The 16,259-nt window shown below is 42.9% G+C and overlaps 1 protein-coding gene across 9 annotated transcripts in view; it reads left to right on the plus strand.

Moving 5' to 3' along the window:
- Nucleotides 1-16,259, plus strand: part of dlg2 (discs, large homolog 2 (Drosophila)) — a 214,765-nt gene that overhangs the window by 79,379 nt on the left and 119,127 nt on the right. For 6 of the 9 annotated variants that reach the window (XM_049017487.1, XM_049017492.1, XM_049017491.1 and 3 more), the window contains 3 exons: nt 5,328-5,414; nt 7,035-7,196; nt 13,611-13,670. In XM_049017487.1, the coding sequence (XP_048873444.1) occupies nt 5,328-5,414; nt 7,035-7,196; nt 13,611-13,670 (309 nt within the window). The remainder of the gene's footprint in view (nt 1-5,327; nt 5,415-7,034; nt 7,197-13,610; nt 13,671-16,259) is intronic. The other 3 variants (XM_049017488.1, XM_049017493.1, XM_049017495.1) reach the window with 1 other exon arrangement.

Below are 16,259 nucleotides of genomic sequence, written 5' to 3' on the forward strand. Positions count from 1 at the left end.
AGTGTACTTCAGGTTTACAGACAGCACTGTGAAACTGAGTGATTACTGAAGATGAAGGAGCCAGAGTTCCCCTCCAAGGCTCTGAACCTGTCGCACCCGGATTGCAAAAGGCATTACATTGTTATTTATTCAGTAGATGCTTTTATCCACTGTGATGTACAGCTTTTTTCTTCCAGGTAGCTGCCAATCCTGGGAGCAATTGTGGTTTAGGAACCTAATGGTGAAATCATGCTACTGATCGGGGGATTTGAACCAGTGACCTTCTGATCGTAGACACAATGTCCTAATCCACTAAGCCAGGCACAACCCCCCGCAAGTAGTGCATTTTGCTGGTGATGAAATGTATATCACTCGTATTTCGTTTAGTCAGACATTTCGTGACCAGTGGTTTGGGATTTAGAGCCACCTCCAGGTGCAATTCCTGCCCTTCCCAGACACAGTGTGTACATTACTCGGGATATCATGTCGAATTAGCATCACTTTGCTATTCTCCACTGTCCACGTTCGGATGGCAACATTTTCCGTCTCACTTTGCCGCCGATTGGAGTTTCTGTAGAAGGATCACCCTCATTTCTGCGATGCAAACGGTCGGAGGCAGGAAGTGGGGATCACTTAGACCGTGGACGCAATTAAATGCCTCAGTTCAAATTAGAAGAAGTCTGTTTGAGACCTGCCGTGAATAAATTGTTCTGGAGGAGATGAAAGTGTCTCACATCTTGGGCCTCACCATCAAATGTGATGTTTCGGAATGATTCACACATAGGAGTCAATGTTTTATGAGCTGTGCTTGTCCTAATACGAAATAAAAGAACATTCAAAGTGTTCTGTAATAGTACAACTAGGGATGCATGCACAGGGATCATGAGGGGATCACTGTAAAACAAAGTTCAAGCAGATGGTGATTCCTGTGTCTATGTGGATGTGAAAGCTGGCCAATGAAGAGATGGGACATGAATGATGTTGATGCTTTCGAATGCTGGTGTTGGAGAAAACCTGAAAATTATTTGGGAAACAAACAAGTGGACTATTGATGAAGTCGTAAATGAAGCCATAACTTACACCTGAAGCACATATCTCATTCTGTGCTTTGGTGAAGAGCAATAATGTGTGGGAAAAGTTGAAGGTGAGAAGGGAAGAGGACAACCAGCAACAAAATGGATGGACTTAATTATTGCAACAATAAACATGCCATTGTGAAGACGAAAGACTCAGACAGAGGACAGAACATTCTGGAAGAGTGCTGTCTATATGGCCAGGAGGCAGCAGTGACTTGTCGACACCTGTTCATAATAAAGGGTCATGTGGAATGAGAGGGAACACAGTAAAAGGGGCATCTCCTCTCTGGTTAACGAAACTATCCCAGACGCCGTTGCATATATGTTCAGAGTATATGGGACCGGGTCGCTTGGCATTAGGGTGTTGATAGGGAGGGTGGATGGCACCAGGTCGCCCTGCATTGGTGGGATATTAGGAAGAGTGGATGGGACTGGGTCACTTGGCATCGGCACATCGATAGGGAGGCCGGATGGGACCAGGTCACCCGGAAGCGGTGCGTTGATAGAGAGGGTGGATGAGACCGAGTTGACCAGTATCGGTGTGTTCATAGGGAGGTGTCCCCCTGGGATGATGTTCTCTGGGTTGTAATTTGCTTACGGCAAATGGTCTGTGTTGCGATCCTGCCCTCCAGACAAGGGAATTAACGCCTGGCAGCCACATCTCATTTGTCTTTCTCCGTGTCTCAGTAGGGGTCTTCAGTGCACCTTGTGGCAGTGGATTCCCGGTGGGTCCTCAAGTCATGACGGGGGGAAAAAAATGGCAGCATGATGGAGCGGAGATGTATGCCCGTCACCTTTTATTGGATTAGAGCACAGATTACATAAAAGCTTGACAAGTTACCAACTGCTTACCACCATGGAGATAACAAGTAATCCCTGCGGACTCTTTGAATAAAGCCTTTTAACAAGAATGAGCTTCTGGGGCCCTAAAGAAGCATGACGTCAGGCTGATGGCCGAGCTGCACGCTCCCACCACCAGCCTGATCGTTTCGTTTTCCTGCCCTTTCACTTAATTTGCGTACATTTGACACCCCTGTATTTAAATTAAGGCCCTATTTCTTTCTCTCATCACGATGTCGCGTGGTTTTATGTCCTATTCTGCCAGGAACATGTTGCTGAACAGAATAATTGAAGCTATGTGTTACAGTATTTAACATTGCTGTATGCATAAAGAATGCAAAACAGAGCTAATGTAAATTCTAGTGCTTTCAAATTCTTTAGAGCTTGAAATGCGGTCATTCCCAGAATGACTTGGATAACGTCGGTTGAAAGCGAGCTAATCCCGGCACTGTAGCTTTAGAGCCTCAGTGCAATTTTCTGCTAATTAAGCCATGATTATGCTGTAGATATCGTCATCGCTGGATTTGCCTGACATAGCAAGATTACCTGTGCCGTTGGAGGTGGGCTGGCGAGTGAGGGTGTGCGGCGCATTGCAGTGCCTCCCTGTGGCCACTTGGCCTGCAGCGATGTGCCAGGAAGCATCATCGGGTGTCCGCCATCTGATCTAAGTGCCTGCTGATTGCCTCGGCCTGGTAATTATATAAAATCACAGGGGATGCCCCCCCATGAGCTCGTGCAAATGCGGCGGATAATGGGGGCCTTTAAATAAGCCCCATTTGCAATTTGCCTGCTGCTTGATCCACTCTGAAAAGAAGCCACACTCCTGATTCAGTTTATTTTTTTATTTCGCAAGATCAATTCACACTTGGTAACAGGGGAATGTGTCCTGAATCCCATAGACAGACAGTGCTTTTTACCGTTTGGCTTTACTTAGATCAGTGTTTGTCAACCCAGTCCTTGTCAACCCCCAAGCCGCCATGTTTTTGCTCCTACCCAACTCCCTACTAAAATGCTGACCGACTGGCAGGGAGCTGGGAGGGAGAAAAAGTATGGAGGGTCCCCGACGACCAGGTTGAGAAACACTGACCTAGATTATTGGCCATCAAGGGAATTTTAGTTTATGGGGTCCCCAAAGGGGGTCATTGGCTGCATCCCATTGTCCCTGCTTGTCCTTAAAGGTGACCATTCAGTCTTCACAGGGCTGCTGTATAGCTGCTGAAGCTGGTCGAAGCCCAATTTCACTTTGTCTTGAACCTGCTCATTTACATTACATTTACATTTACAGCATTTGGCAGATGCCCCTTAGCCAGAGCGACTTACATAAGTGCTTTAAGACTCTGCTCCTCACGTGGTTTCTAAGTCGATGCCCTTTCAGGGTAGACTGGCATCTGCAGACATGTGCTCGCTAACTGATGCAGCGGGTCAAAGGCTTGCTGACGAGTTCCAAGGGGCTCTGGGGAAGAAGAAGGTCTCCATTTCACCGCCGGCCTAGACGCTGCTTAACTGTCAGCCGGCAGACATGCTGATGTTTCATTCCTACAACTAGGATAAAATTCTGCTGGAGCAAGTAATATAGAAAGAGGCTGTTCTGTGAGGAAGCATGTGCAGAAATGCACAGCTGCCATCTGAAAGGAGATGGATATGTATTACTGGAATGTATTATACTGTAAATGTAATTGAGGTTCTGGAACCTGCCAGTGCTGTTTTGGGCTGCAGTGGGGCATGCAGCCTCCTTACTCTCTACCTGGAGTGTTTCTCAAACCTCCAGATTCTCCGTAAACTACACTGGCAGTCACATGACTACCAAAACTGGTTCTCGGCTGTGGGACTCTGTTGGCTGCTGGGTATCAGCAAACTTCCTTTCCAGTCTTGGAAGTAGCCTGAACACTGTACTTTTCTGGGACTAGCTTTATATGGGGGGGCAGAAGAGAGATGTTTGTTCTGGTGACCCTGCACCTTCACGTTTCCATCAGAGGTCTACAAAGAATGTTATAGACACCCCCCCCCCCCCCCCCCCCGCCTCCCCAGAAAGCCCTTCGTGCCTCTGCAGAGTGTCGTGAGGGATTGTCCAAAATAGCGCAGCGTCCTTTTTGTGCATCTGTAATTAACACGGTGAGTAATCAGGGAGCATCGTCACGGGCACATTGGAACAGACCTTTCGCGCATATAATTAAACGGTACATATGGGGCCGGATGTCTGCGATGAGGAGGCGCGATTTCTGCCCGTTTCTTGAAGAACGGACGCCTCTTTGGAGGTAGCAGAACAGACATACGGCGACGGAATTGTGCTTAGAGCTCCAGAACTGGTGTGACATTTAGAAGGGGGATGGCGTGTGGGAGGTGGTACCTGGGAGGTAACGAGCCAGTGAAGTAGGCAGCTGATGGTCTTTTGATTTTTTTTTAAAATTTTATTTCTTTCTTTTTTAAATCAAGTGTCTGAGTCTTACTTGGTGACAAAAAGGCCATTTTGAGCCTGAAGTTGTTCTTCGTGATTCGCACGTTTAATTCCCCTACATCTATTCTTTTGTATGTATGTTTTAGGTCTTATTCTTAGGTAATTGCCCTCTTCAGTAATGATTAGTGCAGTTCAGTGATGTTGCTCTGTAAGCCTCTCCCGCAGTTCAGATTTAACACACAACAGCGGGCGACTCTCTGCTGTGGAGTTTGCTTGTTCTCCCCAGGTTCACAGCCGGTTTCCTCCTGCAGTCCAAAAATGCGCAGCTGATGTAGATCCGTGTCTCTGAAATGACCCATAGGGTGTAATTGTGTTCGTGGGTTTGTGCCCTGTGATGCGGCGGCACCCCTTCCAGGGCGTTCCTCTGCCTTGTGCCCAGGGTTTCCTGGGATAGGCTCCAGGCTTAGAGGCACCCTGAGCTGGATAATCTGTTATGAAAAATGGATGAAAGGTGTGCGTGTGTGCGTGTGTGTGTGTGTGTGCATGGGTTTGTGTGCTCAGTAGTGGATTAGTATCCCATGGAGGGTGTCCCCTGTCTTGTGTATTATGCAGCCTAAGCCCTGCCTAGTCTCTGTAATACATAAGCAATTGGATGGATGGATGGATGGATGGATGGATATATGCAAGTTGTTGCTCATTTTAACAGAGTTTGTTCCAGTTTACTGCAATGACCCTGGAGGCTCATTCCATGTGTGACTCTTCTGCTGATCTGTAATGTGCTAATATTGTACAGTGGGCAGGTTTTGTGTTGTCATCCTGAGTCTGTCATTTTTGTATCTATCTTGTGGCATCTAAAGGGTTATTTTTTTGGATGTCTGTGCCTGTTCCTCTGAAGCAGTCCTTGTTTTAGTCTGTCTGTCTGTGTGTGTTGCACTGGGTGTCATGGCTCACTCTCGGGGAAGGGGATGTGGGTTCTAACTGGCATGTTGGTGCTGCGGCGCATAGTCACAGTGCTGGATGCTCTCTCTTGTCCACAGAACAGGCCGGCTGCGGTTCAGGCGTCTCCGCACACCGCCCAGCCCCCGCCAGCATGTATGAATCCGGCCCTGATGAGCGCTCCCTGGGTGAGACAGCCTGGGGGGGGGGCTTTCCCCCCATCATGCCATCCCCGCCTCATCCATGCCACTCCCACCCCACTCATCTTCCATAAATCAGTGATTAGCCACCTGAGGACGAGATGCTTTATATCCGCCCCTCAGCCTCACTCTATGCGGAATCAGCACCTTTACAAGACGCCTACAAATATCTCACCTTTAGTCTTGGAAGCTTGGAGAATCAGCTTCAATTTAAAGCCCATCCAATCTTACCTGTTTTCAAAGAGACAGAATCCAGATATACAAAGTAATATACAAAGGGACTGACATGACTTCTGAACCTAAACTTACATGTAGAAAGTTCAGATATATTATATCAATAATTATTAGATCTCTAGCTTCCTGGTCTACTTAAATATCTGTTCCAAGATTTTATTCGATAGCGCTTTACATTAACAATGCCCTAATGATGCATTCATTATGTATTCATAGAACATTCATACGCGGCTTGTAAGTATACAAGAACATGTATAATACTTCCAATGAACAAGATAGGACAACAATAATATACATTAATAACAAACATTATAATTGTATTACTAAGGATTGTTAGGATGTTAAGGAATATGTATATGCTGCTTATAAATGTTGCATGAATGCATTATTAATGCATGATGAAAGTGCATTGGATGTTCTACAGGTGCATTATAAAGGCATCGTGAATGACCAGTTAATGTAACGTGTTACCTTTTATTCTTTTAAACTGATGACATAATGTTTTACCAAGTCTTGCAGCAGTATATTTTCCTGTAATGTTTCAAGTTAGTATCAGCTAAAGTCTTTATGGCAGAGTCATTTAAGTTTTGAAGCCTGTATCTTTAGTCCTGCCGATATTGATTTAGGCGATACTCAGCATGTTGTTCTAGTGAACGCAGAAGGCAGGTTTAGACCCAGGTCCTGCTGTTGACTTTGAGCTGGATGCAGCTGTGAAATCCCACAGCCAGAAGCTCCTTCTTGCCACTTCTTCCCCTCGTTGCTGTTTTTCCACCTCGGGACACGTCACAGGCGATGATGTACATTCATCCTGAGAGCTGAAGTGTAAAGAGGGGTTTGAATGGGAGGGGAGGTGCCCACCAGGCTTTCAAGGCTCATCTTCTGGCTTCATCTCCATCCGGAGTGTGTGGATTCACTCGCTCTCGGCTCTTTGGATCTTCATTGAGGCGAGTCTGGAAGGAGAGGCTGCAGCTGCAGCTGGGAGTTCTAAGGGTGATGTTACTGATATCACTGTCATCCTGGGCCCCCTGACAAAATGTCACCTTGGGCCCCCTCTACTCTAGAAACTTTCCATCTGAAAACTCTCTGCATTGTGCCAAGCGGAGAGCGGGGGCACGGTTGAATTTGAGGCTCCTATAAAGGGCTGTGCCAGGGTATCCATGCCCCTCCAACTCAGGGTGTCACATGGTGTGCCGGCGAACTAAAAAACAAGTCTGATATAACAGAATGTACCATTTTCTATATTTTGTATGTATTGTCCGTCAGCATTACTTGTTGTCATATTGTATGTATTATAGGGGCAAACCCTTTACACAGTCCTATCTCTGTCTTTCTTTGTATTCCTCCATCCACTTCCCTACTCTCTATCCTGGGTAGTACCGGTATCAGGATGAAGACTCACCCCCCCAAGACCATGGCTTCCCCCGGCTGACCAATGAGGCGCGAGCCCCAGAGCTCGTGCATGTGTCGGAGAAGAACTTGTCGGAGATCGAGAACGTGCACGGCTACGTGTCCCACTCGCACATCTCTCCCCTCAAGGTCAGTGGGGTCATCCTGCAGCGTGTGGCCTGCGGTGTGACTGTCGCATGGCGCCCCCCTCTACTCGTGCAGGATGTTACTGGATTGCCCATTCGTATCTCTTTCATTCTCACAATGCCATTGTACTTCCACTCTTGAGTCTCCAGCAAGCCTCTCTTAACTAGTTTGCAGGTAGACGCAGCAGCCTAAGTAAAATAAAAAAAAAAAAATTATAAAGAATACCGGATTCGTTAAAGAAACATATCAGATAAATATAGCACCAGGCAGTAAAATATAAAAATGTACACGGTGTTCAGGACGTATGTCCCTGAGAGAGGTGGATAACGCTCAGACATCCTCTAAGCCAGCATTTGAGATATTCTACATATATATATGGAATATATACCCCCACACAGAAAATAACTCCTAAGTGTTCGCGGTTTTTGTTTGTGTGCCCTTATGTTCAGCTTGTTTTCCTTCCACTGTTGACTTGAGACGAGTAGTTTGGGCAATTTATACCCAAGACAAACTTAAGAACAGCAGGAAAAGCAGAAAAAAATGTTGGGAAGTGGTTAGTTGGTGCTGAACACAGATTAAGAAGCACAGCCTTGTGGTGATTGTGATTTGACCGTCTAGTCAAACCCAAGATCACAAGGGTGTTTTGTCTGAGTTTCAAGGTGAAGATCCTGGGGCCGTGTGTCGATAGTCTCAAAGCTTGACACAACATGATTTTTTGTCTGTGGTATTTAATATTTGAATAAATATTTATTAAACATGACTTAGGATTAAAACTGATTGAGACACGTGGGTACATGGCTATTAAAAAGTTTCTTTCCATAAAAATATGCACGCGTTCCCTTTTGGTCGTTTAAACAGTTATCTCCCTATTCTTTTATTGAAAACACCAGACACAAGAAAGAATTTTATTAAACTTATGTAATGAAATAACTAAAGGTTTCCATCAGTTCATGACTTGATATTCCCAGTTGTAATGAAACAAACCAGCACTAGGTGGCGGTCTTTTCACACATTAAGTAAATTGCCCACACAAAACCTCCGCATAACATAATAAATTATAATGAAAATGAAACAATGATCTGTATTGTCACATGTTTTTCTTTTGCATTTAAGAGTTCAAATGAAATTATATTAAGATATTTTATTAAAGATAAAATCCTAAACAAGTGTAGGTATTTTCTGGTCATCATTATAAGATTTGTGGGTCATCATTATAAGGAGCAACAATGTTTTAAAAGATGAGTTACAAAGACATCCTATATAGAGCAGTCTTGTATTATTTTAGACCATATTTATTCATTGCAATTTGGATACAGATACACATTTCTGGTAAATGTTTGCCCTGCTTGGCTATGACTCAGTCAACCTACTAAGAGGTCACAGATGACAAGGATTGCGACTTTGCCAAGGGGTTGCAGAGGGCGCCGGCAGACAGGTGGCCAGCGATATCGATGTGCCGCCGGGTAAGTAAGGTGAGAACCTTGGTAGGCTGGTCAGATTAACTCTGTGGAAGTAGCTTTCTGAAGGATAGCCAACGAAGGGAGAGGAAGAGTTAGCAGGAAGAGTTAGCAGGAAGGCCCACTGAGTCACAGAGCATGGGATGGTTCGATTGGGTCAGAGAGGCACTGCCGTTAGCGAGCTGCCAGGCAAGGGCTCATGGGAAAATATACCTTGAGAGCAGCTTCTGAGAAAAAGGTATAACCTTCAGATGTCCCCTTCTGACAAATACCAGTTGTGTGGATCATTATTATTTTTAGGTTTTTACGTTGAGGGTGGGGGTATTCCATATCTAAACTATTCTAGGGTGACAAGAGGTAATGATCAGCTAAAAGCCAAGTACTGCTGCTTGGGAAATACCTGTTGGCAAAGACTAGTAGTCAAAGATGGACGCCAGAGATGAAGGCATGGAAAAAGCATGAAGTGGGATTCTAGGTTTAAAGTGAAAAATAGTTTATTCAGTAAAAAGGTCATTTTTTCACATAAATGAAATATTAATTATTCCCTCTGAAAAAGAGCAACAACAATATTTACTGCTTTTTTGGAAAAAATTAAGATGTTTTCCTATATACTAAATACTTATATTAAAAATGTATATGAATTTATAAGCCGGTATAATGCCTGTAATTTATTCAGGACAAATTCATTAGGCAGAATGCTTTGGCAGACAGCCAGGATTTTATTGCTTTGCTAAAGTAGCATTAATATTTCTCTGCTCTTTACCAAAAGGGAAACTGTTTTCTGGAATTATAATATTACGTTTTTGGCCTTAAAACTGTACACTTGTTTTTCATATGCATCAACCAGTGATATTTTATATCATTCAAACAGCTGATCTATGGCAGGTATTTCTGCAAAAAATAAAATGAAAATGATAAAAAGAAAATACAATCTCCACTTTGCCATTTAGTTTCCAAAGTCTGCGCAAAAATCCTGCAAAAATTAAAATTTCCTACTCATTTTCAAGTTCACTACATGCAAATATATGTTAACCGGAGCGGGGCAGTGGGCGGAGCTACTGATCACTGCTGTGCTTCTCGTTGCGTTTGGCGATTCCTTTCTCCTCGTGTTTCTTGCCCATGGTAGCCCGTGTCGCCCAAACTAATGGCAAATTCACACGCGGCTTAAGTTGACTTATTTTCAGCTTCCAGTTCATTTAGCTTCTTATTTGTAGCGTCAGTGATCAGTAGCCAAACTAGGAAATGAAAAGTAAAATTGTAAAATGAAAAGACAAAAAGGGTTTTTAATTTTATTTTTTAATTTTTCACATCTGACTCATACATGAGTGGAAAATTTAAATGCCAATGGTGCTGTTTTTGCGCACAGACTTTGAAACTAAATGACAAAGTGGAGATTGTATTTTCTTTTTCTCATTTTCATTTTATTTTTTTTTGCTGAAAATACCTCCAATACTGGTCAGGTGTTTATATATTCATTGTGATTAGATTTGTTTGCTACTTTAGTGTTTAATGTAACGTTTCGGGTTGATCAGTCAGTACAGTTCCTGTTTCTATAAGTTCAAAACCCAGCCCATCTGTTTGCTTTTTAATGATAATAAACTGTTTCATGAAGATTGATTTTTATGTTCTGCTATGCATATGCATACCTGCACCTACACATAAAGACAGGAATTTCCATATTTCCATTTAGTTAACTGGAGGTATTTACAGTAATAATGAGTAATTGCTGGCTATATTAGAATGTATGTAATTTTAGTTAGGTGGGTTAAAGAAAGCTTAAAACGGTAAAAGTTGTATTTTCGTGGACTAATTTCTGTGGTAGACTAATCTTGAGATTACAAACTCAGTGGTGCATACAAATATCTTAATACAGGGGTTTAGGTTTGGCTTCCACAGTGGTAGAGACCCAATCATCTCTGATCCCCCCGCCCCAATAAAAATACACGGTACTCCCACAATATTGATAGGGACATCTCCCTACCGTCCATACCTAAATCTACGCCGTTGAAGGTCTCGTCATGTATTGTATTTGATATACTGCATATAATATGCATAATTCCACATACGTCCTTTCTAAGACCTATATGACCCACGAATAATTTCTCTGTGTATTAAACCAACTACTTTTCTTCACCGGGTCATGGCGGTGACGTCTGTGCTCCGGCCAGAGCTGTAGCTGCTGTCTGCATTGTGAACCTATCAGTACGCAACCAGTGTTGCCAGACTGAGCTGACTATTTACAGCCCAATGACGTCTAAAATCCCGAACACTCCGACAAAAATCTGCCCAACCAACTAAAACAGATTTGATCACAACTTTGCATTTGGTCCTACATACATCTACCCCTTTTTGTAATATATCAGACAGATCTTCTACTACATTAATTGACATATGATAGGCTCTCTGTGTTTTCGGTCATCTTTAATTGTGACATCTCCGTGTCTAGATGGCGGTACTGTAAACGACTTTATACTATAGCGGGGTTGCCAACTTTAGTTAGCTGACCGGCGTGAGATTTAAAATCTGAAATTAGTCTGCACACCGATTTACATGTATGTAATACTTTGTAAACTCCCTGCTGGACGTAGCTAATTTTAGGTCTATAATGCAACAATATAGAATTGTGTAAGATTTCTTGCGTGAGTGTGACAGTTTTAAAGAGCAGAACACCCATCCCCAGTACGTGCTCACACCTGTACAGTGCGCGCTCGCTCCGTGTTAAATTAGTCTAAAAAACCCAAACTGCGTGTGCTTATGAGCTCGCCAGCAGAACACCCATCCACCATACGCACTCGCTTTCTTTGGACCCTCTATACACGCTATGCGGAAATAAGATGTTCTGGCTAAAATTGATCCTTTGTGTTTCTCTAGGTAGCAACACATGAAAAAATGCACGAAAAATGAGCATTGTAACAGTTGCTGAATCATTTCGTTTGTAATAGATGTCTTCGGTAACACTTCACTTGATGGGGCAAAAAATATATAGTATGTTATTACTTATGTATTAATTAACCACAAACTAAGTCTCTAATCTCACGTTTATTCATCATTAATGAACCCTGAGGCATGTTTTATCTCAAGCAGTTACTATATTCGTTACGACATCTGTTAATTCTGTAGACCTTTGTAAACTACTGAAGGAATAACAAAAATGAAATAGTAATCTCTTCTTCATTAGTAAACTGAAGAATCTTTCACTTCACGACTCAACTACATTTGTTCATGATCTGTTCATGATGTGTACTTCAGTAGTAACTGAGTTATTACTAAGTATTTATGCCCGGTCAAGTAAGGTGATGCCAAATTCAACTTAGAGATAAATTTAAAATTATGCCACCATTAAACCCAAGACGTGTAATTTCACAAGTGTCTTTGCTCAAGAAAACTTTTTAACCATGTGTTTGATCTGTTTGGTTTGGGGCCTGGGGCCGATTGCACAAAACAGCTTATGCGGTGCTCCTAAGTATGTCACTTAAGGTTTAATTTCTCCTTACCTGAGGGATTTATTTAAGGGTGTTGCAGAGTCCCTTCAAAGGTTTCCTTAGGTAAGGGAAAACCTTAAGGGATTTACAGCACTGAAAGACATTTTACAGCAGTGAAATCGTGTAGTTCTCATGGAGACTTGTTCCATAGAGACATGACCATGTGCCCTGTACCCCCTGATGTACTGTGTTCACTATGAGGAGGTACTTTTTCTCAACTAAAATCTACCGAGTGGGGCACATGGTGATAAACTTTGCTGAATGGTTGACAACAAGCACCAACCTGGAAGACAGGCGGAAGTACTGAGAAAGGGGAAGTACTGCAGATAAAATTGAGCTGATAGAATTATTGTTGTCTCTCAGTTACATTAAATGCATTTTTGCATGTCTTCATGTTACAGTACAAAAAATGGATCGATAACGGATATACTATCTAATACTGCTGGTGCTGGCGGTGAAGCTTGCCAGTGTTATTTAGCAGGATAACATTACATCATTTTTTTATTGATCTGCTGACTAGATTTAATGATGAATTGTAAGCATATGTTGCAGGCCATATAAATAAAATCAATTGCTCATCATTAATCGTATTCACAAGGTGTCCCCAGCCGCAGAGCACAGTTCCCAGGAAGCGTTCATTTCCTTCATTTATTGGCATGAACTCGGCTGTGTTGCGGTTAAGATACAGTAAGAAGTACCTTAAGTTTTTTTCCCCTTACTTTGGTTGTTAAGGTCTTTTGTGCAACCGTTAAGGCAACTTTAAGGGATTCCTTAAGTTTAACACCAAGGAAAAACTTAAAGATTAACTTTAACATTTAAAGCAAACCTTAAGGAGACTTAAGGGTGTTTTGTGCAACCACCTATATTTTAAAGGCACCTTAACTTGTACTTTAAGGAAAATCTTAACTTAAAGTGTTTTGTGCAACCGGCCTCTGACACTGTATCCTTCATGAATTGTTGGCATCTACATTTTCACTGCACCAGCCGTGCCACCTGCTCATTTAAACATTAAAAATTAAAAACAAAAACAAAAAAAGAATCTGCGTTGTGTGTGAATTTACTAACACTGTCAACAGTCTGGAACCCAGCGAAATGGTTAGCAGAAAAAAGCAAGATGGCTACACGTTTCCTCTCCGCACATTTATGGGGGTTAGGGATCACACTCTTTCCAGCATCTGCAGTTGTGCAGGAGAACTGGACTCCACAGTAATGTTAGTTCTGTCCTTGTGGTGATCTCAGAATTGCTCTTGTCCTTAAGGCTGTTCGCAGAGGCTCTTCCTCATCTGTGCAATGCAGGAAGTCAGACTTTTCCTCTACATCTCCATCCAGCCCTGCCCTCAACCCCCCTCTCTTGCTCTGAACCCCGCCACTGTGGCGCATGCAGTATGACTGGGATTTCATCATTCTCCCTTATACCATCTCTTCTTCATATCCAAGTATACTTGCTGGTGATGGTGTTTCTTGTTTCTTACCCGCAGCCCTCGCTGGTCACCCGTTTTGATCTTACATACCCGGGTCTGACTGCGGCAAACTACCTGGCAAGTTGGATTTTTCTTTGCAAATGTTTTCAGCTGTTTCGTTTTGGGAGTGTTTGCCCACTGTGGATGAAGCAGCTGTGTAGTTGTGATGTACAGTATGACGTTACCGGGTTTCTTAATGCTAGTTTGCTAATGATTGCTAAAAAAATAATTTAATGTCTTAGTATCATTTAGGACAATGGTAGGAGTTGGCCCTGAAGAATACTTCTGATGTATCCTTAGATGGTGTCTTAATGACACCTGTATTATGTCATATTATAATATATTGTTGCATTGTAATTGAAGTGTGATCTGGATAGACTGGATTCCCGGCTCCCTAAGAGGAGTATTTAGTGTAACCTTTCTGAGAAACTCAAAAACTCTTCATAGGCTGCCTCCTACATCTGGTCTTTTTTGGTAGCCAATTAAAAGCCTCCATCTATTACTGTCATGTAACCCTTTTAATATTCCTGGTAGGTGGCATATATGAGTTCAAAATATTGATGGGATATTTTTTTTTATTCGAAGAAAAATTGCGATTACCATGGTGTTTTGGCAATATGTTAAAGTAGGCAGGTGGTTGGCTACAGTGCAATAGATCAATCAAGCAGAATCGGGTAAGTCAGTGTATAATTTATGTATGGAACTGCTGGAGGGCTCCAAAGCAGGTTGTCTTACAAATCAGTCAGACTTGCCTTTCTTGGAGCCTGGAATACATTGTTCATTTGTGATAATTAAAACAGGTTGTAACATACAATATTTATATGAATCAAATGTTCTGGGGCTATTCATGATCTGGCATAGGCAATTCTGGCGTCATGTGTCTAGAATGTGTCACATCTTTCTGATATGGTCCAGATAGTGGTTTTGTTGTGAAAAAGGGAATTCAAATCAGAACTGGGCTATCTAAGTTATGTCCTGGGAAATCAATCATGTATATCTCTAGCATTCAAGTTCTCGCAGGTGTCCATCACTCTGGAAACAGGGTTAATTCAGGGTGATGGTATAATCTAACCTGGATTGTGGTTCTTTTGTACCCAAGTCCGAGCACCTCTATTCCCCAATATATAGAATTTTAATTTTCAGACTGTATGCTTCTTTAGATGATCTGTGAGTTTATATGAACACTTCTTCGTCAGACGAAAACCCATAAAAAGGAGAGCTTTCTTCACAAGGTGCCGTCTCTGCAGTACAAATCAGAGGATCAGACCATGTCTTCTAGACGGAGGCATGGTCTGGATACACAGAAGCTGTGATTTGCCAGCTGGGTTCATACCTCACATCTTTCAGAAAAGCGACATCCCAGCACCAGCGTCCTGCCTCCTCCTTTCCCTCCACCCTTCCTTTCAGCACAGGGCAATTTTTCCCCAACTCTGTGTTGTTCTCGCAGTGTCATTTAATGAAATAACTATCGACTTTCTTCTAATGCAATTTCCAGGTTTCACTGTGCCAGCACTGCATGTTATGTAAAATGAGTCAGAAGTGTTTTATGCAGAAGCTGAATGGAGCGAATTACAAGTGTGTGTGGGGGGGGGGGGGGGGGGGGGGTTGATTCTCTCACACATGAATCATATGTTGGTCAATGCCTGCAAATTGCCATTTCCCATACATCCCTTAGCCTCGGCACACTCTTTGAAGGATTGCTTTAATACAGAGTCCAAATTGCTCAGTTCCAAGCCCCCCCCACCCCCCCCCCCCCCCATGAGACGACTGTGTCAGGCAGCAGGACTTGTTTTGTGTTTTACAAAATGGGAGTGCGAGGCTCAGACGGTGCATTATGGGCCTAATGTACTGCAATATCGATCCACTTCCTGCACTCTCTATTGAGCCCACAGAACAGCGTGTCATTTCTTGTAGACGTTTATCCCTCGATCAGTCCAGTGCTTTTAACTATTGCCGTGACACACTATATATTGCATTACGAACCCTAGCAGAGCTTGGGATGTGAACAAAGGGTATATTATTTATTCTAGTAATGGGTGTATGCGGTTATTCTTATTATAAGGTAGTCTTCTGGGGGGGGCACTGCACTTTATCGTGATTGAAGACCCTTTTTGTACCCACCCTCTCCAGCACAATACTGTTACTTAAAAGTAGTTTTTTCCTAGTTTGCAGCCCCCAGAAAAAGAAACCAGGAGTTTCTTGGGGCACCAGCTCCCAGAAAACACTTTCGGTGTTTGTTCCCATACTGAAGGTGTGTGTGTGTGTGTGGGGGGGTCTCAGGTATTGGTTGTTAGCCTGGCTGCTTCCACTTGGCTGTTTCAGAATGCTTAGGAACCATGCTTCATTTTTAATACACATGTGCAGTTGTTGTGTGAATTGCAAAGAATATACAGTATGATTCATTCATGCATGCATACATATAACCAGCTGTTCTTAGCCAATTAGGGTAGCAGGAATCCATAATTTGTTCTGCAGAAAACAGGGAGTGAGGCAGGGAATGTCTTAAATGGAGCAACAGACCATCGTAGGACAGTCACACAGTTCCACAGCAAGGGCATGTGAAGTCACCTGAACAGACTGTGAAAGCTGGAGGAAGCCCAGGTAAACAAAGGGGGAGTTTCACATAATCTTGGCTGCTGGGGACTCTTGATGATGATGATGATGATG

Source organism: Brienomyrus brachyistius, chromosome 6, assembly GCF_023856365.1.
Source record: "Brienomyrus brachyistius isolate T26 chromosome 6, BBRACH_0.4, whole genome shotgun sequence".
Classification (NCBI taxonomy): Eukaryota; Metazoa; Chordata; class Actinopteri; order Osteoglossiformes; family Mormyridae; genus Brienomyrus; species Brienomyrus brachyistius.